The sequence below is a fragment of the Boeremia exigua genome (assembly GCF_020726555.1).
Source record: "Boeremia exigua strain MPI-SDFR-AT-0100 chromosome Unknown C7974scaffold_14, whole genome shotgun sequence".
Classification (NCBI taxonomy): Eukaryota; Fungi; Ascomycota; class Dothideomycetes; order Pleosporales; family Didymellaceae; genus Boeremia; species Boeremia exigua.
In genome coordinates, this window is record NW_025763531.1 from 793,913 (window position 1) to 815,214 (window position 21,302).

General features: G+C 49.5%; 6 protein-coding genes across 6 annotated transcripts; 3 read left to right on the forward strand and 3 right to left on the reverse strand.

Annotated features, from left to right (window-relative positions):
* The first annotated feature begins 578 nt into the window (after window positions 1–578).
* On the forward strand, window positions 579–1,794 carry C7974DRAFT_405244 (short-chain dehydrogenase/reductase SDR). Its single transcript, XM_046143026.1, has 4 exons — window positions 579–1,142; window positions 1,195–1,302; window positions 1,351–1,507; window positions 1,565–1,794. Exons 1-4 carry the CDS (start codon window positions 835–837, stop codon window positions 1,745–1,747), a joined length of 756 nt encoding a protein of 251 aa, XP_045991828.1. The 5' UTR covers window positions 579–834; the 3' UTR covers window positions 1,748–1,794.
* A 6,129-nt stretch (window positions 1,795–7,923) lies between these two features.
* On the reverse strand, window positions 7,924–10,184 carry C7974DRAFT_368938 (uncharacterized protein). The gene is made up of 3 exons (XM_046139921.1): window positions 9,641–10,184; window positions 9,343–9,575; window positions 7,924–9,295 (listed from the first exon to the last, which is right to left on the reverse strand). Exons 1-3 carry the CDS (start codon window positions 10,051–10,053, stop codon window positions 7,950–7,952), a joined length of 1,992 nt encoding a protein of 663 aa, XP_045991829.1. The 5' UTR covers window positions 10,054–10,184; the 3' UTR covers window positions 7,924–7,949.
* A 700-nt stretch (window positions 10,185–10,884) lies between these two features.
* On the forward strand, window positions 10,885–11,825 carry C7974DRAFT_418237 (uncharacterized protein; the record flags this gene model as incomplete). The annotated part of the gene is made up of 4 exons (XM_046144146.1): window positions 10,885–10,933; window positions 10,988–11,240; window positions 11,290–11,727; window positions 11,783–11,825. 4 exons carry the CDS (start codon window positions 10,885–10,887, stop codon window positions 11,823–11,825), a joined length of 783 nt encoding a protein of 260 aa, XP_045991830.1.
* A 72-nt stretch (window positions 11,826–11,897) lies between these two features.
* On the reverse strand, window positions 11,898–14,337 carry C7974DRAFT_437685 (P-loop containing nucleoside triphosphate hydrolase protein; the record flags this gene model as incomplete). The annotated part of the gene is made up of 4 exons (XM_046145211.1): window positions 11,898–12,085; window positions 12,220–12,466; window positions 12,514–13,401; window positions 13,459–14,337. 4 exons carry the CDS (start codon window positions 14,335–14,337, stop codon window positions 11,898–11,900), a joined length of 2,202 nt encoding a protein of 733 aa, XP_045991831.1.
* A 730-nt stretch (window positions 14,338–15,067) lies between these two features.
* On the reverse strand, window positions 15,068–16,120 carry C7974DRAFT_286365 (uncharacterized protein; the record flags this gene model as incomplete). Its single annotated transcript, XM_046137625.1, has 1 exon — window positions 15,068–16,120. A coding segment is annotated over one exon (1,053 nt), but the record flags the coding sequence as incomplete, so codon positions are not given.
* Window positions 16,121–16,685: 565 nt separating this feature from the next.
* On the forward strand, window positions 16,686–18,575 carry C7974DRAFT_368945 (uncharacterized protein; the record flags this gene model as incomplete). Its single annotated transcript, XM_046139922.1, has 3 exons — window positions 16,686–16,760; window positions 16,816–18,329; window positions 18,377–18,575. Exons 1-3 carry the CDS (start codon window positions 16,697–16,699, stop codon window positions 18,572–18,574), a joined length of 1,776 nt encoding a protein of 591 aa, XP_045991833.1. The 5' UTR covers window positions 16,686–16,696.
* Window positions 18,576–21,302: the final 2,727 nt, after the last annotated feature.

Below are 21,302 nucleotides of genomic sequence, written 5' to 3' on the forward strand. Positions count from 1 at the left end.
AAAGCATAGGTGTAGATTCCACAAGATTTCGAAAGACAGAAATGGCTGCCTGGGTGGCATTTCTCCTTTTCCCTGCGTGAGCGGTAAACCTGATGCAGTAGTGTCTAACACTCGAGGTTAATCCGCTAGTATTTGGCTACTCAAGAGATGCCGTTCGTAGGTGACAGGTAGTGTAATCGCGATATTGGGACATTAGCGGTCTTCAGTGAAAGTCTCATCAAGCCGGAGCAAAAGATAGCGATCTATGAGCGCAAGGTTCTGATCAAAGCGGGAAGTACATCCATCAAGGATCGCTGCACATGCTTTCCTGCAGACCACTCTTGCTGAACCCTGCGGAGATAGGATGTGCTGACTAAAAGTCGTGCTGCTAAATTGTTGTTATCGCTCCGATCAGATGGCTTTTTGAGCACCTTTCTCAGCACAAAGAGCAGCAAGCATCCGTCGCTGATCAGGGCGTCACGTACAGATTGTAGCAAGGCGGGAAGCGCTCGTGCCAAGACGGAAGTCACACGTTCCGGTTTGGATTGATGACCAATACTAGTAGATAATAGACCCATCATTCCAGCAACACACCCTGACCAGGTTGTGAAATGAGGAGCTTTGACTGGTCACAACGAATCAAAGACTCAGCCGAATTTCGTGGACCGTTGCATTGTCGATCGACAGCTAAAGTCCGCGTCGCATTGTTAAGCTGGCCATCTTGCCAACTCCAAAGAGGCGCCGAACACCACCGAAACCATGAAAACGCACTATAAGAAGATCGTCTGAGCAAACCGAAAAGAAAAAGCATTCAGCATACAGTTCTTTGTACATCCAACAACGATTCTACTCGAAATGGCTTCTTACCTCATCACTGGCTCGTCTAGGGGAATTGGTCTTGGTTATGTTACAGTCTTGGCCCGCAAAGACGTGTCAGAAGTCAGCAAAATATTTGCTGCTGCTCGCTCAGAGAGCGCCGCACTGAAGGAATTGATCGCTGAATCTGCTGGACGCGTCGAATTTGTCCCGCTTGAGGTGACATCAGAGGAAAGTGCTAAGGATGCAGCCAAGCAAGTTGAGCGTTCTCTGGGTGGTAAAGGCCTGGATGTTCTTATCAACAACGCTGGTATTCCAAGCCACACCGACGGTGGCATTCAAAACATGTGCGTCATTGAGGACAGATTGCCAACGTCGTATGTACTGACAACTTACTAGGACGGATCTCACACAAGTGTTGAATGTCAACGTGTTTGGAGTTCACAACGTCACCAGAGCCTTCTTACCGCTGCTCAAGAAGGGTCAGCTCAAGAAGATTGCAAACATGTGTTTTCCCCCGCATACGACACTATAAAATTGCGCTAACATCATCAGTTCTTCGAGCCTCGGCTCCATGGCCTTGTCTGCTATGGGCAAGTTTCAGCCAACTCCTGCGTACAAGGTGTCTAAAGCTGCAGTAAATATGCTCACCGTACAATGGGCGGAGTCGCTTGAGAGCAATAGCTTTGTGGTGCTTGCTATATGCCCCGGCGTAAGTGCCCTGATTCGTCTCTCATACCCGACATCCTCACTTACACTGATTGAATAGTGGGCGAAGACAGACATGGGCACAGATGCAGGCCATTTGACTGCTGAAGAGAGTGCAACTGGTGGCCTCAATGTTCTCCTTACCCGCACTGTAGCAGATAGCGGCAAATTCTTTGTCGTTGATCTCCCTGGCAAGAAGATTGATGGGCAGGAGATCTACAATGGATCTGTTCGCCCATATTAGAGTTAGTAACATAGCGTAAATTGAGCTAAATCCAGAAGTCATCTTTATCTGCGTTCTTTTAGCTGACCGGTATCGCGTGGATCTTCCAAAAAGTCCCAACGCTTTCAACTGCTACTCGGGTCGTCATAGAGCCGATGAAGGAAACAGGTTGGCACTACATCCTCCCGTTTCTCGTCTTTGTGCAGGAGACCCTCAAGCTTTTGTGCCTGCCTTGCGAACCTAAACAGTGACCATACTGCGCAGAGGTTCCATACTAACATTCGTGTCTCGATATGATATTGTTCGGGCATGTTCAGACCAGGTAAGGTAACCAAGAGGATTGGTGTTGCTGACCATCTTCTTAGCATATACTTGTGGACGGCAGGCCAGTCAAATGCGGTCCTCGATCCTCACATTACGAGTCTTTCTCACCACAAGGATCTACGCTACTTCGGTAACCTTCGACAGACCTAGCAAGTAACGCGTAGGCCTCGGAAAGCGCTCCCAGGCTTCCTATCAAATCCCAGAGAGCAAAAGCTAATGGCGCCGCTTTCGGTACAATCGCTGAGGAGAGTATAATCGACTGCAGACATAACTTACATAAATCGACCACTAGATATTTGGGTCCCTATCTATTGCTGAGAGTCTTAAAGACAGTATTTCCTGTGCAAAGGACATGGCTTGATGAAGATAGATAAGCTGCATACTTATGAACTTGTGGGGTAGTGAGATACGCGGACCAGGCTTGATTCTTCGGTATACAAAAGAGAGGAGATACTTCTACAGGCTATTGTATGCTCTAATCGTCTCTTTCTTAAGCTTTACCATAATCATGCATTCGTGGCTAATTGATTGCCTGCTTATGGTATTAGAAAAAGTGTCACCACAGTGTCATCTCATCGCTCTGAATACAATACTCTTTGTTGGAGACTCAACCTGGCACTTCATTTCTGTAATCTGCTGGTTCACCCACTATTCAACCGCGGTTGACGATATCGAATTCCTATTCGTGTCACACGCCATGGTGTTTTCAGACAACACGTTCGTCACGGGTAATCCGGATTGTTATTCTCAGCACACCCAACTCTTGCATTGTGGAGACGCAGCTTCAGGTCATCCAAGGATTAGTATTCAAGCACCTGGATTTGAGCTATCCAGTAGTTCCGATGACGGTCTCGCAAGCCTGGCCTCCAAGGGTCAACCGATGGGTACCAATACAACATCACGGTGCCAGTAGCCTCCAACTTCCTTCTGAATGCGGGAACAGGACATTTAATTTGGGAGTAGGCAATGTCACTCAGTGGTCTCTTCCCAGTCGCCAGATCTCAGGCACGCTAAGCGTCGGCGACACATTGCACACGACACACACGATCCTTGAAAAGCGCTCTATGACATGATGTGATCGCCGAAATGGCGGTGGCGCAGTCGGTAGCGAGTTCCCCTGATTTGGAATTCATTTCTCAGGTTCAGAGTTCAAAGCCAGCATTTGGTACCCGGACAACGAGGTTTCGGAACAGCGTTTTCGATCCGCAACTCGATATAGAGACCACAGCGTCTCCACTATCCGATTCAACGCCACTCTGATACACTGTAGCTACTTCAGAGCAATTCCAATCCAAGGGTCAATCTATGCTTCGTAATCGTGAGGCTCCACGGTTCAGTCTCGTTCATTCACTATGTAATAGTCTTGCACGAGTGCGATGCCATCACGCGTATGACTACCGGAACACCACACGCGCCTCGGCTCTACAGGTCTTCAGAGACCAGACATTCCACGCGCAAGCGAGCACGATTGGAATCATGAGAAGCCAGAGTTCGGTAATATTGTGGCTCACCGACACAATGCTAGGGTTGAAAAAGAGCTGCTACGTGATTCTACAAACTCTGGCAGACCTCTCAAGGTTACCAATCGACAACTCCGATAGCTACTTGATGCTGACCAAGAGAGCCGGTGGTAACCTCTAAGCGAGCAGCTAGCAGACGCAGTGGGAGCAGAGACGGGGGCGGGGGTGGGGGCGGGAGTGAGAGTGAGAGTGGGTATGGAAACGGGAGATTCTGTATCCCACGCCGAGATGATCTAGGACAAGATTGGCACTGTTATAGAGCAAGGACAGGGGACAACAAAGGACGATCAGCCCTTTCACACAGCCGTCAACAGTCTCAATTGCCAGGAACCCAACACATGTCACGCAAGTATTCCAGAACTGGACAATGCCGTGGTATGAGTAACAAATTTTGTGACTTGAGAACCCTGACAAGGAAGTTCGGATGGTTCGGGTAGAGGCTGTATCGTCTATGTTCAATAGCATGACGAAGAACAGGACGTCTTGGTTCAGCGCATCGCGTATCCCTGCGCATGCCGGTGTGCACAACACTTGGATACTCCTGAGGAGCGCTTAAGATTGTCATCGGCCGGAAGTAGATTGCAGGCTTAGACATTCTTGTGGGTTGGCTCCGCGTGTCCCTGTGCTTGAAGTGGCTCTTCAGCTTTTCACCTTGATTGCGATCTTACTGACATGCCATGTCGCTGATATGTCGATTTTGCGACACGGCGGGGCGGAGCAGGCAAGGACGGAGGCAGACCTGAAATGGCGACACAGGGCGGCGGGGAGAAGGAGCGCACGGAAATAGCTTAGTGCGGGGCCATGCTCTTACCAACAAGAGTTGTAGCTGGTCTGAGACACAATAATGATTTGTACCTGAACATGGACCCTGCGAGAACGGCGTGGGTTGTGAGATGGAAGGTTTGCACCGGCCAAGGGTTGTAGCTGGTGTGAGACACGAACTGCGGCCATGCATAGATTTGCAGAAACGCCCTGGGCTGCGGCCAGTGGGTGTCTTGGATCAGCTACAATTCTTGCTCGGCCTGGGGCACACACCTATACTCACTACACGTGAACAGCACGGGAAGGCACAACATAGGCAAAGTGAACATTTGTTCCACGAACCAAGAGTTGTAGCTGGCCTGAGACATGCATGTGCAAAATCGCTCTGGGTCGTTAGGTGTCTCATACCGACTACAATTCTTGTTTGGTCCACTACCAACTGCACGTAAGGTGCATGGAAAGGCGTAACGCAGGCGGAAAGGACATGTCTCACACCAACCAAGAGTTGTAGTTGGTCCAAGACACGTAACGTGAGAGCGGCGCAAAGCGTGACAATTGGCATCGGGTCAACGCGTGCTGCGGGCTCGGGCCGTTCCGAAGCCTTGCCTCTTGCCAAGCAACCCCACCAACTTCGTCGCGACTCGTCGCACTGGAGGCGCTTGTATGCTGAGGTTACAGTCGCGCAGCTGGTAGTGGAAGCAGGCACGCCACCTCAACGCGCCTGCTTCCACTACTCGTAGTCGTCGTGACTTCCCCGGCCGAGCCCTGCCGCCCGCGCGCACCCGACGCCGTCGCAAACAAAGCCGCCGCCACAACGGACCGAGCAAGCTCGAGACGAGGAGCTCTAGTAGCGGTGTGGAGAATACTGCGCGGGCGAGAAGACAGAGAAGCGGCAGGAGCGAAGGAGGACAATACGAGAGCTAGAAGGTAGGGAAGCGGCAGGAGCGAAGGAGAACAAAGGGCAAGGCAGGCGGTCTGTAGAAGGAACAACAAGAGATACACGTAACTGCCACGCTTTCACATTCATCTCGTTCTGTGAATCTTATGTCCCTGCGACTCGTCCCGTGAGCACAAGTATGGGGCTGACCAGAATGCGCGCTCGCCCTGCGGCAGCTGTGTCCAGAAGGCGCTGGCATCGAGGCTGCTTTTACGTGACCGCGTTTTTGTGCTCGTTCTCTTCAGCGTCATTCCAGCCCTCCCAGCCTGATTTGTCGATTAACTGGCCTGCACAGATTCATGACATTGACGACGAGCCGTTGCATCGCCATTACCGGGGTGGCTATCATCCTATGCATCTGGGACACTGCGTAAATAGTGACAGGTACAAGATTCTGCACAAGCCGAGCTGAGTTGGACGCTCGACTGTTGGGGCTGCGCGTGATGTTTGGTGCTGCTTTCTGAGCACGTTGATTCCATGCAAGCTGACATTTTCTCGGAAAGGGAAGGTATGTTACTATTAAAATTTCAGTATCCGAGCCAAGCTATCAGAGCTAAGAGATGTCCGTCGTCGTGATATATCGGACGTGCTATAGCGGCGGCACGTCCAATATCTGTTGATGATGCGAGATAACCTGTCGACCACCGGTCCAAATGGAACCCACAACTACCTTGTGCTGGAAATTACGGGGCCACATGTCGCTAACTTCCTTGACTTCCATCCCAGTACGAGGTATATGAAGGCTTCATGAAATGCCCGCAACATCTATGGCGATCCAGACTCCGCTTGGTGTGTTCCCTCCACGAGCAGCATATTCAGGTACATTCTGGCCCCTCAGTACTCATACTGTCTTTGCTTGCGATTAGTAGATCTCCATCCCAAACTAGCCCTTACAATCTCTTCGGTACATGCCTTGCAAGAAGATCTGCTTCATAAGCTGGGATCGCACGAGACAGGAGCTGTCTTAATAAGCGATCGCCAGCCACTGGAACCTATTATACCAGATTCCTCGTCAACACCACGTCCTATCCAGCCCATATCAGGTCCTCGTTTGGATCGATCAAGACCGCCGACCTCGACCAGTCTTTCCCGGGCTCGCCAGCTCTCATACTACTTGCACTGCACTTCTTCACCACGCTCCTCCAGCCATCTCTAGAGATGATTTAGGTCACCACGTAGGTATCTAGAGCATAGGCTGCGTAGTACGTCCAGCCTAATCAGGGAAAATGCGAGATTGATCTTGGATAGCTGATCAAGCTTGTTGTTGGACAACTACTGCTCGATAGCTTGGAGCTAGGGCCTACGATTGGTGCGCGATAAATGCTCGATACAGTTGGCGACATTTTGCCGACTTTCAGCAAGATGAGTGGCTTGTTGTGAATGAACAGTGTCCAGTGAGAGTTCCACTTGTCCCCTCCGAAGGTACTAAGTACGTACTTCGACGGGGAGAGGAACGAGGATATGAGTCAGATATCGAACGGTTGTAGTGCCGAACGATGGAGCCTTCCGCCACGGCACTACCAAAGGCTTCTCTCGAGATTCTTGGCCCTGGATAGATTGATGCAAACGACACAGTAATATGATTCCTCCTTCTATAACGTCGGAATGACGCCGTCAACAAGGGCCCATGCCGTCTCTACGCTGATAGCATTCTAGAAGGTTTGCACCCCATGGAACACTCTTCCCGCGTCCATTCCAGTACGCAAAGCCGCGCCACCTACCCGAATTCATAGTGAATTTTGTTTGGCTCAATCTCACTAGGTTAGCTTCTCATCCCTCTGACTCCACTTGGAGAGCGGCTTAAGCTTTGTCCCTTGTGTTGTTACTCTGCTATACGCTCGAATCCAACGCATAAACTTCGAGAGAAGGAGAGCCTCAACATAGACAGCCTTGTGGATCTGTGCGGTGATTCCTCACGCTGCACTCATCTTGTTCTAGTCGCTGAAATTCCCGACTTCGGCCTGACTTACATGATGGGGGTACGATGATGCCAAGGCTGACCTGACAGGTCGTGAGACTGAAGTCCCGAGTGATTCTGCGCGGAGCCAAAGCTGCATGTGCACATGTGGTGTTTTCGAATGTGTAAGATTGATCTAAGCAGAGAGCTTGTATCATAAGAACGATTTAGAATTATCTTGTTGAAGATGAGAGCCACGAGCTGTCCTCTGCGGAATCAATACGCACTGCAGACGAGCAGCATGACACGTTTGATACGAAGCCACACAGTAAACGTTGCGATCATATGGGGGTGATAAGTTTCATGCACGAATTGTCTCTGCGTTCCATCAACACTGGTTGCACCAACCTGGGAGATTCAGAACGCCGATAAATCTTCCTGAGAGTGTAGGAGGCACCCAAGCCTCACCCCATGAGCTTTCAATCCCCGCAAACGGTTCAGCATCTCCTGGACATCCATTACCCGCACGAAAGCCAACCATTCCCTCTTCCTACTCCTCGCCCTTCGCCCCCACCGACACACCCCTCGACTCTGCCCTGATCCAGTATCCTATGATGTGCTATTCCGAACCTACAAATAGTCCTGTCGTGTACATTTGTGAACAAATGAAGCGCAGGAGACCAAAAGGTTGTCGGAGCATTTCGGCGGGGGCTACGGAGAGCGAATGAAACAAGCATGGAGGCAGTGGCCTCGTTGATCCAAATTAAGAACCACATCAATACTCTATTCTATGTAAGGGACCATCTCATCGTACCGCCCCTGTTCTGTCAACATTTCCTCAAGGCTTTCCATGCATTTCTGCGTCCTGGGATCCTCCAGCCCAAGTACCCTCATGTTGAGTGCTATTGTTTCCCTGTACAGCTCTTCCGCCTCGTGGTACCTGCCTCGAAGATGCAGTAGATATGCTAAGTTTTGCATACTCGTTAATGTTTCAGGATGCTTCAGCCCTAGCGCCCTCTTCCTCAGTGCCATCGTTTCTTTGTATAGCTCTTCCGCCTCTTTGTACAAGCCTTGATCTTGGAGTAAAACCGCCAAGTTGTTCGTTGTTACCAGGGTATCAGGATGTTCAGGCCCAAGCACCTTCTTCTTTAGCGCTATCGTCTCTCGGTATAATTCTTCTGCTTCAATATCCTTGCCTTGGCTGTCTAGTACATCCGCTAAACTAGACATACTTGACAACGTATTAGCATGTTCAAGCCCAAGTATTGCTTTCTCTGTTGCCAGCGTCTCTCTGTGCATCGCTTCCGCCTCCGTCAGCCTGCCTATCTGCTCCATGAAATCCGCAAGGGCCGAGATACTGTTAAGCGTTCTAATGTCCTCTGGCCCAAGCATCTCCGCTCCTATTTCTACCGCCTGTCGAAGCACTGCCTCTCCTTCTTCGTTTTGTCCCTGTTGTGTCAGCACCCACCCAAGGTTGAAAAGGCAGGCGACCTTCATTCCATACTGATGAGCGAGCCAATTCCTGCCTGGGATTATGTGTCGCAACACTTCCTCGGCCTTCGCATACCTTCCTTGGTGCCCCAGCACTTCACTGAACAGAATCAAGGCATCTAGTATCTCCGTGTTCTTGCCACTACCACCACTCGGGCTTTGCTGACTGTCGATCAGTTTATGGGCCACATCCTCTGCAGCCTTATACCGCCCTTGGGCAAGAAGAACGTATCCCAAGTCGAACAGCGTGTCCAGTATTTCCGAAGGATCGCATAGGAACATTAGTTCCGCCACGAAAAGGGTATCTCGAAGGCGCTCTTCCTCATCCTGTTTGTATCTAGATTGTATTTCGACATGAACGGTGCTTCCGCAGGCGTTCGAGTCATGGAAGAGGCTGATTTGGAGGCTCGGAGGTGATCGATGTGTGAGTGTGGGGCTTTGCCCATCGAATCCACTGGATCGACTTCGGACGATGCTCGAGACTGACAAGGTAGGCAACGACATCCGCGGAGTCTGCGACCGGTCGTATCTGTCTGTCAGAGACCAAATCGAAGCGGCTGCCGAGCGCACAGAAATGACGGACATGGCAGGCGAGCCTGGCATGGAGATCGTACGGCATCCCACATCCGGCGGCGTGGCTACGCAGTTCAGCAAGAAGACACACGACCGTGTCGTACTGACTTACATGCTGCCGGAATGGGCTCGTATAGCAAGCTGTCTGGGACCTTGTGTCGCTTCATCCACCGCTCAACTTTGTGCGGATCTACCTGGCTGCCTCGAACCTCGAAAGCCAGCGGGCTCTTGTGTTTGTCGACAAGCTTCCGCCGCTGTCGCTTCCGCACAATCGCTTGCATCTCCTGCAGCTTGACGTTCTTGTCCTTGCCCCACAGACTAATGCGCGATCGGTACTGTCGAAGCCTGCAAACGCGTCTGTTAGCACCGCAGATAACTTGGATCGCCTTGCCCGAGCAAAGGATACATACTCGGCTTTGAAGCCGTACTCCTCCTCCATCATCTGCCTCACTTTGGGCAAAGGTATCTTCTGCACGACGTGCAAGTCGAGGATGCGCTCTTTGTAAGGCTCCCAGTCCTCCTCACGCAAAGTTGCTGCTTTGCGCTTTCGAGGCCGGGCTGGATCACCAACAGGCATCACATCGAGAAGCACGTGACCAGGCTGTGATATGGAAGTCCGAGTGAATGGCTGTAGATCGCGGTGTTGGTATTCCGTCATCGCGAGCTGCTCCCCCGTGAGTCCTGCCTGCCAAATAGGGCCTAAGCTCTGATCAAACCCGTACGATGCAGCATGTTGCTGCGCGGTAGCGTTGTTGTGTCCAGCATGCGGAAGGCTGAGCCCGGACTGGTAGGCTATTACTAGGTCCGGCGGCGGGAGCTCCATCTCCGTGAGAACAAGTTAAAAAGCACAGGAGAAGACGGTAGACGTAGAGTGAAGCATGCGCAGTGAAAAACGCCTATCCATGATGAAGGTGGGATTCGGTGGCATCTTATGCTCCGTGTTGCGCGCAGTCGTGAGGCTGAGGCGTCACACGTCACCGCACGCTAATTGGGTAGAGCTCAAAACTACAATCATGCGGAACGCGCTAGTAGTGGTGCTAACATGCAGCTTGGCGCTGGCGGGGCGCTTATCGATTGGAAAGTCGCCCCACCCGCCTATGCAAAACTACAATCCGAACCCCTGACACATGCTCATTGGCCCGCGGGCAAAACTACCTTCGCTTCTGCATTGTACTTTTGCAGTACAACGAATCAGAAGGAAGCATCGTAATGGATTGTAGTTTTGCTGATTGTATCCGCAGTCATTCATGGTTCAATGTTGTGTCTTGTTGACAACAAAGCAAAACGACACAGCTGGTGCTGAGGCAATGTTCTTCGCCCTTTCTTCATTGTGTAGCCATTCAAGCATGTATAAACCCAGGACTTTCCATTCGGCTGATTGTTCAACTACATGGCGCACAGGGACAACGGACTTTCATTTCCCTATAAACACGACACCCAGGCTTCTCTGCGCTGCTTCATCTGTTGTCAGACGCGGTCATGGATTCTTCCCTTTCGCCTTACTTTGATTCAAACTACATTGCTCGACGGAGTAGAAGCGATCAAGGAGCCGGCAATACCGAAAGCAAGTACCAAAAGGTCTCAACATCTTGCCTTGGCCCGCACTAACACCTGATTCCCAGTCTTGATACCAACCAGTCTTGGAAACTTTACCATGTCTGAATGGCAGCCTGGGTCGTTGAACGACGAGAGCAGTACAAGAAGTATGCCAAACATCTTATTGCAGTGATGATGCAGTCTGGCTAAAATATACGTAGCACATGCAGGGACTGGCGCCAGCGACATTCTAGCGCACACGAGTCTGAATACCCTTGTGTGGCAAGATGCGCAGATAGACCACGATCATTACTCTGGCTTTGAAATGTGTCTCGATGACCGATCGTGGCTGGCAAGTATCGATGTCAGCATGGATCCAGTCGTCCCCGACCTTTTTTCATCACCATACGATGTATATGCGACGGAAAGTGCCACAGTTTTGTCCGATAGGACAATGAACGACCATCATCCAAAGTAAGCGCCACTGAAGACTACATCCTGTTTACTGACTGACCTACCACAGCCACATGAACCCCGCCCCAGTGCCCTTCCAACCCGGTCTTGTACCGATGCAAACCACGCCATCTTCCAATATCGCAACCGCACCTGCCACACAGGATCTCTTCCGTCCCTGCTACGCCGAAGAGATCCCGCACGCAGACTCCGGACCAAAGAAAATTCGCAGCCCGACAAGTGCAACACCCGATCCCGAAGATGCTGTTACAAAAGTCGGCTTTCTACTCAACAATGGCAGGTTGATGTGCGCCATTGAGGGATGCGAGCAGCGGACCTTCGCTCGTCCGGCCGAACTTAGACGACACCATACCACCCTCCACGCCACCCATAAACCGGACTTCTGGTGCCCGGTTTCAACGTGTCGTCGTAGTGTGGCTGGAAGTCGCGAGGCATTTCATCGGAAGGATAAGTTGGCAGCTCATGTGCTGAGCATGCATGCTGCACGGTAAGAGTGGGTGTTCTGGATGATTTCTGACACTGGGAGGAGCTAATAGAGGTAGCGGTTTGGAGCTGTTCTGGGGTAAAAAGAGTAAGGTCGAGTAATCTGGGCATTGTTGTTTCGTACCAGCTAGTCGTTGTTTGTCCGCAGAAAGGATCGAACAATCCCGGAACTCACTAGCCAGGCTGTTCGGGTCGGTAGCCAGAGACCCCAGTCGTCATTAGGAACTGGCTAGGGAGAGTCATATTCATCATCTGTCGTTGGAGAATCTCGTGGGGTCGCCTCCTGTTGCGGATATGATGCGTCGGATTCACTTCGTTTAGCTCGTCGGCTCGTTCTGACTTGCCTTCCCTCCACAGAATATCTGCAGCATATTGTAAGCCATCAAATCCCCTAAAATTGGCCTTGCGTACCTTCCAGAAATGTCTCATCAGGCTCTGATTCTGTCAGTATTTACAAGCTTTCGACTATCTCAGCTCGCTCGTGGTAGTCTCTTACCTTGTAGAAGGGAAGAGATTCCTTGAATGTTCTGAAGCTCTCCAAGTCCGTCTTCGAGGACGCTGAGTTTCTCAGTGTTGGCCGCCCGCTCTTTTGCAATCTCTCCCCTTTCGGATGCCAAGGCAGCCACCGTTGCATCATCAAGATCAACCACATCTGCTGGTGAAAACAAGAACGGAAGTCTTTGGACGACTAGGGCTTCGACAGCAAGCACACTGACGTCGTCGATGATCTTTTTCATTGCGACCTTTTGTAGTTAGACGAGCACAAATCGAGCAAGAATTCCATACGTACCTTGTAGAAAGCCTCCATGAAATCCGTTGCGGTAGAGCTGGCATAAATGTTCATGTCGGCTTCTGTTTTCGAAACGAGCGTATTAATGAGTGTGTCCACATTGAGTGTGATCTTGACGGCCCCAAGGGTGCTGTAGTCTCCGCCAAGGACTCCCTCCAAAGACTTCTTGATTTCTTTTGCTCGACGCCGACTTTGTGCCTTCTGGACGTTGTCGGTAAGATAGTGGTTGTATGTAATGGGGTGACCAGTATGATAAGGCTTGAGAAGCTCCGCCACCTTTTCGCGGAGTGCTGCGGTCATCTTCTCCAAGCGAGAGTGGATGAACCTTCTTGATATTCCTCCCAGAGTTGATTGGTCACAGACATGCGCAAGAGCTGCAGATACCAGAAACCGAACTGCAAGAAGGATGGTCTCCAGATATCGATCAACCAAGTTCGCCCACGGTTTGCGCTGTTCATGAAACAGTTGCCCAACGATAAGTGGATCGAATGTACCTGGCAGTTCTCGGCCTCTGCTTCGCTCTAGAAGTCTGGCGACCTTTCTCACATAGTCTGAACGAGAAATACGATGAGGTGGATCACTGGGACCTTCATCGATAATGGTTTGAGTATGTCCCTTCTTCCTCATATCTGCTGCAAAGTCGATTGAGGTGTTCTGAAGCACAGCTCGCAAGCGCTTCTGATAACCTTCAAGGGTGGAGGCATCGCCGAAAAAAAGATCTGAGTATTGTCCGTCAATTGCAGCCCTAACGAGCGTACAAAATGACTGACTGACATGCAAGAGATACCGTCGCTGCTGTTGCGCTGTGTCCCTCAAGTCACCTAGTGCGTGCAATGTACTTGTACAGTCATGTATCCCACCTTTGATCTGGCCAAACACATTTGGCAACTACGCCATGACATGATCCTTCAGAATTTGGCTGAGTCTTGTCTTTAGAGTATGGACGCCAGCTTGGTTAGGTGGAAGCGATCTCCAGATACCGGAATTGAAAAATGAAGCTTCAGTCTTGTCACGTTCCTCAGCTGACGAGTGCCTGGTGGTGTAGTCCCTGTTACGTAGCACGTGCCAGCCCAGTCGAAACTTGACGTCTTTGTTTTGTGCCAACTCAAGGTAAAACCGCTCGCTGTCAGAGCCCTCGTCGAGTGTGTCCGGTTTCGTGATCAGTCCCAGTGTACGCTCGCCTTTTGGGTCGATCTGACGTGCGTATCTCGTGATCGACTGATTATTGAAGTCGTTCTTGGCGGAAACAACAGCCAGAATGATACTGCGGGGGTTTTTCATGTATTCGAGTACAAGGGATTTGACGGTTTCGCTGTCTGCGTCCGATTGCGTCCGGCTGCCAGCTTGAAACAAGCCCGGTAAATCGACGAGTGTGAGATGCGGTTGATCCGGCCCTGATAGTTCCAAGCGCAAAATGTCAGAGCTAAAGACTTTACTACTGTCGTCGATTCCCATCACAGTCTTTGCTGACTCGATGATCTCCCCCAACTGCAAATCCTCGGCTGGGACGGAGACATTGAAGTTCCGCAATGCCTCCAAGTCATGCTCTGAACGATCTTCTTCAGCAGAACCGGGGACGATGCTAATCTTGATGGGCGCCTCTGGACCTCGTCGAAGAATCAATTCCGTTGCGAACCTAGTGCATAGATTGTCTTTGCTTGGGAACCGTATACCTGAAATTGCTTCAAGGACCGAGCTTTTGCCGGAAGATTGTTCCCCGCACACGACGATTTCAGGCAGATCGATATACCGACTGATCCCGTGCGATCGAAGGTTATCAACAATGTCTAATACGCTCTTTGTTTCATCAAATTGTAGAGACATGTTGGTGCAAGGAGAGCGAGCTTCGTGGGTTGGGATTAGGACGACGATTCGCCTTCAATGATTGACGTCAGAACGAGGAGTCGCGATCATAGTCATCGAAGACAAAGCGTTGTGAACAGTTTTGAGATACCTAGTATACCTATCTGGCACGTCGCACAATGATTACGATTATGCATTCCATTCCCGAATCGGCACTTCAGCAACGCCGAATGATTTCCTTTCTCTCTCCCGCATCTCAAGGCCTACCTACTATCATTCTTGCTGGAGTGGTATAAATCTATCCTCAAGAATAGGAATGCATGTATCACGTAGGGGCGACTTATGGGTACAAAGGATTGGAGCATTGGGCGAATAGTCACTGACATCGCCATCAGCCATGTATCGTGCTACCGTACTAACATGGGAGGAATGTATTGTGCTAGTACTACGATCATGCGTGTTGTACCACGGTAGCCAGTGAACAGTATCAGTGCTGTCCACGGGTGAGCCAAGAGCTAGAGTGGGGCGGATTGTCGCGATACAACATCAAAAGGATACAGTACCACGAAGCATCATATAGAAATGGACCGGTTGAATGATTTTCCAACTTGTGTCAAATCTTGGACTTGCACTATCTAAAACAAGTAATGAGCGATTTTGATGTAATTTGATTAGCTAAAGCATTCGTCATCTGAATTTGAAGTAATCAAGAATAGCGTAATTAGCACGCTGCTAGTCAAGGTCAACAATGAAGTTGTACTAGAGCTGGGACAACATTGTAGCGATGTTCAAAATTCTTTCCTTGCGCATCCCCCCATTTTGTTAATCCGGGATTGACAACAAGAGTTACAATACCATTTTCGCCGCCCTCATCAGCACTAGTAGATAGATTTCTCATCTCAGAACTGCTGAAGTTGTCTCCAATTTTCGGAAATGTGATTTGGAGCCGGGATCGTTGCAATGACATCCGCACCGCGAGATTGAAAGCTTCACTGACGATTCGGCACAAATGTGAAGAAGCAACTTTGGGGGCAATCAGAGAAAGATGGGCACTCATTGAGCTTACAACGTTAGCGTGTGCTTGCACAACACATTGCTCAAGATATGAATGGTGAGTTCTTCTCTCGCCTTGAGCGACTATAGCCATGTTGACCATCGTCATGAATTGTTCCATCGTAGTGCGACGCCAGGTCTCGCAAGGGAGAGAGGGGTGGGGCCAGCCGTGATGGTGTTGCACGTTGTACATGTTGAACCAAAGGTTGGACACAGTGTTGCCTTCCAATCCAAAAACGGCGAACGGAGTTCGGAAAACCATTTGAATGAGAGTTGACCATATGCATGACTCTATGTATAGCTTCTTTCCTACTCGATCATCGTGATGGAGTGGCGCCATACCGTTGGTTAGGATGCAAGGTCCCAAGATCCTGACTATATTCATTGCTTCAAAGGGGCGCATTAAGAGGCTCACGGTCTTGATTAGTCCAGTAAGGTTGCGGAACTCTTGAGCAAATTGCTCATCTGGGATAGCAATGGTCTTTTCATCTCTCTTGAGTAATTCCTGTTGGAGAACTTGAACTTGGCTACGCAGTGTTCCACACTCCTTCGAGTTCTGAATCAATGGACACAAAACAGAATCGAGGTTGCTCAAAGCGCGATCGTCGAATATCAAATCGTTCTCAGACGCCCAAGGCTGGAGGAATTTCTGCACGATATAGTCATAGCGACTCCTGTAATGCTGGATGTTTTTGTTTTCCACTGGACGATGATATCGGTCTTGCTCCAGGAGATTAGGGACTATCTGCGTCTTGCAACATGCGTCGCTCAGCCTCCCTTCTAACCGAGGATTCTGTGATTGTATATCGTGGGAATGCTCTGAAGACTCATTGTCCGGCTCAAGTACAGCGTGTTGCAAAGCCCTGAACGCATCGGAGATGTCTCTAGGCTGCCGTTTGTCGCCCTTATCGTTACGTGAATTTGCATATCTCCGCAGTTTATTGGACAGGTGACGCCGGACCACGTTAGGTCCAGGCTCAGAACTCCTTGTATGTTCGTGGGTATTGGTCGGACTGGAACATTGTTCGAATTCTGTCATTGTAAAGAAAAAGTATGGTCGCGCGAATGAGAGTAGCATGGGAGAACTGCTCATGACAACCCTGCTAGATACTCCAACAGCTGATCCAATAACCCAGGAGCCGAGACGAAAAACGATTAGAGCTTGTGCTGCCCCGCTCTCGCAAGAATGCAATAAACGCGCGTTAAATTCATGTTGCCCTATTCGGAAGGCATGCAAGCATGCTGAGGAATGTAAATATACATACTGTTTCAAAGTCCATGAATGACAACGCAGCACTCCGAAGATACTAATGTGTCAATCGTGAGCATGAATACCACTATCAAGAGGAATCGATTAGTGTTAGGCCTTGACTATGGCACTACATACACAGGTAAGCCGATGTTCACACCTGAACAAAGTCTTACCGTCACTAAACGACTTTGTAGGTGTGTCGTTTTGTGAGACCTCTGAAACCGAATTGCTGGAGAAACATATTGAGGTAGTGAACGATTGGCCCTCAAGGCATACGAAGATCGGTACGAAAGAGAAGGTCCCTAGTGAGATTGCTTACCTTCCCGACGGCCAAAAGTGGGGCTCACTCATCCCTTCAAACGTGCCTCGCTATATGTGGACAAAGTTACAACTTGATCACTCGCAGGGGGGTGAAGCCGCCAAGATTGTTGAAGAACAACAGCTCGTCTCGAACAGAAAGCCCGTTCGTATAGTCGCTGATTTCTTATCACACGTCAAAAACCATTTGCTCGGAAACCTGGACGATCGTTATGGGCGAGAACTGTGGACTACATTATCTCTCACCCTCGTCGTCACTGTACCAGCAGTATGGTCTGATGCCGCGAAAGATCGCACCTTGAAGGCGGCACATCAGGCTGGATTCAACAAAGCGTTCTTCCCACGACTGGAGCGAACTATTCTAGCAACAGAACCAGAGGCCGCGGCGATTTACGTTATCAGGTCTCTTCGTGGTACGACTCAGGACCAGCATCTCGCTTTAAACGATGGCTTAATTGTCTGCGATTTGGGTGGTGGTACAGTTGATCTGATTTCTTACCGCATTGCGGAGCTTGGACCGACAAAGGTCGAAGAAATCAGTGTCGGCACTGGAGACCAGTGCGGTGGCAGTTTCATTGACCGCGCATTTCTTCATTGGCTTGAACGTCGGCTTGGCTCCGATTACTTTATCAAGATTGCTGGCTGCTGTAGCGAGGATATACCACGGACCTCTCTTACCTCGAAGCTAGGCAGACTCGTTCAAGACTTTACTCTGGAAGCCAAAAGCGGGTTTTCGGGCACTGAAACCAACTTTCTAAGGCTCCCAGCTCCCCTCAACGTTATTGAAGAAGATCTTGCACGAGGCATTGCCGACGGCGAGATCATGATTACTCCTGAAGACATGATCGAGATGTTTGAGTTTCCTGTTCGTCGGACTACCGAGCTTATACTAGGCCAGCTAGTACAGGTACGGCGTCTTGACGACATTCAACTCAAATACCTATTCATGGTTGGTGGGTTCGCAGAATCACCATACATGTACAACAAGATCAAACAATTGGCAGAATCTGAAAACCTCAAGACAATCAGACCACCACATGCCTGGTCCTCTGTCGTAAGAGGCGCAGCAGCAAAAGGTCTTGAGTTGAACGATCGCCAATCAATTCGAACTCGCAAATGCAGAAGGCACTATGGCACAGGATGCGACCAAGCATTTGTTCCTGGAAAGCATCGCGAAGTGGATTCTTATATTTGCCAGTACAGTGGGATCAAGAAGGCACGAGGGCAAATCGCCTGGCTTTTAGAGAAAGGCCAGGACTTACCTACATCAAAGTCAGCTCATGCGAAACTGCCCATGTACAGTACATTTGGACCAAACGTGAGCAGGAAAGTGCAGATCCCCCTATGGGCTGCTGATAGCGATCAAGCTCCAAATCGCCAGAAACATGCTGTGAGCATCATTCACAGTAATGGTAATTGTCTACTAACCAAGAGCAGGCTGCGTATGAAGTTGCTACGCTAAGCGTTGATTTTAGCAAAGTGCCGAAGTGCAAGTTCAAGAAGTATCAGAGCGAAACGAAAGTCGGGTATCATGAGGTGCACTTTCAAGTGGAAGTTTTCGCAACGACTTCATTGGAGTATGCGATGTCTATTGATGGAACACGTTATGGATCGGTGACCGCAAACTATGTCTGAGACTCTGCGTACCAGCAGTTAAATGATGAAACTTAGTCTGTCATAACGAACTTCCTACAAGTTGTCATGAGATTGCAGTAATATCAACAGTCGAGAGATCGGGACTATGTCACGTTGTGAAGTGATAGACAGCCGGTATAGCTGCGAAGTCTTTCAGTTAGTACTGTGCCGAGATGGGGAACTAGTAGAAATAATACTTTGAAACGATTGGTATTCTTTAGACAGCGTGGCTAATTAGTATCAAATATCCAAAACACAGCGGCTGAGAAGTGTGAATCTGGTTCAACAAGACCGGCTGGAAATGCTCGTTGGGAGCAGCTCATGCCCTCTTCTAAGGTGGGATAATCCCTTCGTGCTGACCCATTTAGCGCGGCCACTGATGTCTGCAGGAGCGAGCAACATCGCGTTGCTCGACTGTTTGGCCTATTGACTATCAGATTGGAAGTTATCAAATTGAACTTATGGGGATGACAGGTGCGGCGATATTCAGTTGTCTGAACGGCTGCTGAGATTGGCGATGTGTGATTTCTTCTTATCATGTGGCTGAGAAGTGGCGAAACGAGCATGTGTGTTGGCACGATTCAGTTGTACCTATGTTACATCTAATGATGTAGAGCTAGCGGTATAATATCTTGTTCGTGAGGGCGTAACGGCAAGACAGCCACTCAGTTGAAATAACTGGATCAAACCAGTCCGTGGCGGTGCTATCTATTACGTCCACCAGTATTCCCTAGGTTCTGACTCGTAGGGCGAGTGCAGCACCCATTGCACAGAGTTCAGGAGCGAAGACCATCTCGTTGCACGTGCGCAAACAAACCGTAAGCAGAAAAGATATTGCGCAACCAGGAAGTTACAATTCACGTTTCAGGACTTTCAGGCACCCCGAAGAGTCTGTTGTTCAGCCCACATCGAGTGATGGGTGCCCTTCTGCCATGCATTTGCAGCAAGTGCCTGGTGCTGTCAACGTTGGGTTCCGTACCGCAGCTATGCGCTACCAACAGTAATCTCATATTGCATGTGGCGTTTTTTTGCCTTCTGAGCTATCGCCCTTGCCGACTCGAGTACCAAAAGAGGCGCCTTTACTGAGTAAGTAGGTCCGTCGCATTGCCTACATGTCGCGTGGGGTCAGAGCGCTCTTCAAAGCTTGTCTGGCAGGGAACAGCGAGGAAGATTAAGAGGGCTTTGCGCTAGTCCCATAGATGATGCACAACGTTGAGCAGACGAAGATTGTTCAAGGTAACTTGTGTCGACCTGGATTATAGTCGCCAAACTTGCACAGACTTCAACACCTCAATCCATTCACAGCAGCGCAACTTAGGTATTATCTTCAACAAACACAACAAACACAACCTCTCACAACTCAAGAATAGGAGCCTTGCAGCGCACAACAACATCTCATCCCCAAAGGTTGACACGTTCCAGTCTTTACATCCCCTTTCGTACAGACGATTTCCCTGTTTAGATCGAGAACTGCATCACGCACTCAAGCTTCCAATTGTTCCCCAGACGCCCATGATCTGCCACAGCTCTTGACCATTGCTTGATTGGAGTCTGTGACAATTTGCTTTCGAATTTCGACGGGCACTGTTTGGCGCATCAAGTCGGGCTAACGATAGCCCGGTGCACACTGTTGGAGTGGTCTGCTGTTAACTGTCGCATCGTCGCGCAAGCAGTCACGCACGCCACATTTGCAAAGGTAATTCTTATTCCAGTGCGCGGAACTTTACCCAGCAACCCTCATGCGCGGCAGTCCTACCTAGCGTGACTTTCAGTTCTGACAGATGTTCTTTTTAGCCGGGCTCCAGCAATACTCTACAGTACTTTATCTGTTCAGCATGTCTGGATGAGCTTTTGTAGGTCACCATAGCCTCCACCATCGCCAAACAGCATACTCACGGCCTCGCGTAGGCCTTTTCTAAGAAGCTTTAATCCTGTAACTCTCAGCGGATGTGCAGAGTACAAAGAGCACGTTCCTCCGCTTAGCTGCGCTTGAGCAACACTTCACCTACAGCAGTAAACCTATACACATGCGTGCGTTCTTAAATCCTCCTAAGTAAGGCATTACTTCATTCTAATTATTGCCTTCTACAAACAATCATAACACCCTTTAAGATCCCAGGCTCTTCTACTTACCCTAGGATTAGTAATATATTAAAACTAGTTGCTTAGAACCTAACACTATTACTCTGTAGCTTAACTAAGAAGTATAGTTAATACTCTCTCTTCTCTACTAAGAAAGGGCTAGCAATAGCTAATTAAAGTAGGAGAAGTATAGAAGTTATATCTTAGGGGCAAGGAGCACCTAGTAGTTAGTTTATAGGTGCTAATAAATAAGATATATAATAGTTAATGCTTCTATAAGACTTATTCTATAGGGGATTTAGTATAGGGCAGCGCGTAAGCTAGCTATTAGCGTTAAGTTTAGCTGCTGTGCATTAACATTAATTGCAATAGGCTGAACATAAAGCCGCTTAGCAGCCAAAGCACAGATCAGTGCACAGCAAACAAGTGAACATGCTATTAATGCGCTTCGGGTCTAAAACAGGAGTTACAATACACAGTGAGGACAATCGTTTGTGTCGCTCGGACCCTGAAGCTTTGCTGAGAACACAATGCCATTCTGCAGCCTGTTAGAGATTGAAGTACAGAGGCCGAAGCCAATGAAAAGCTGGCGAATCGTAAGCCCCATGCCCCAGCACTACGTTGATCAAATCGTCTCTGGACTCAG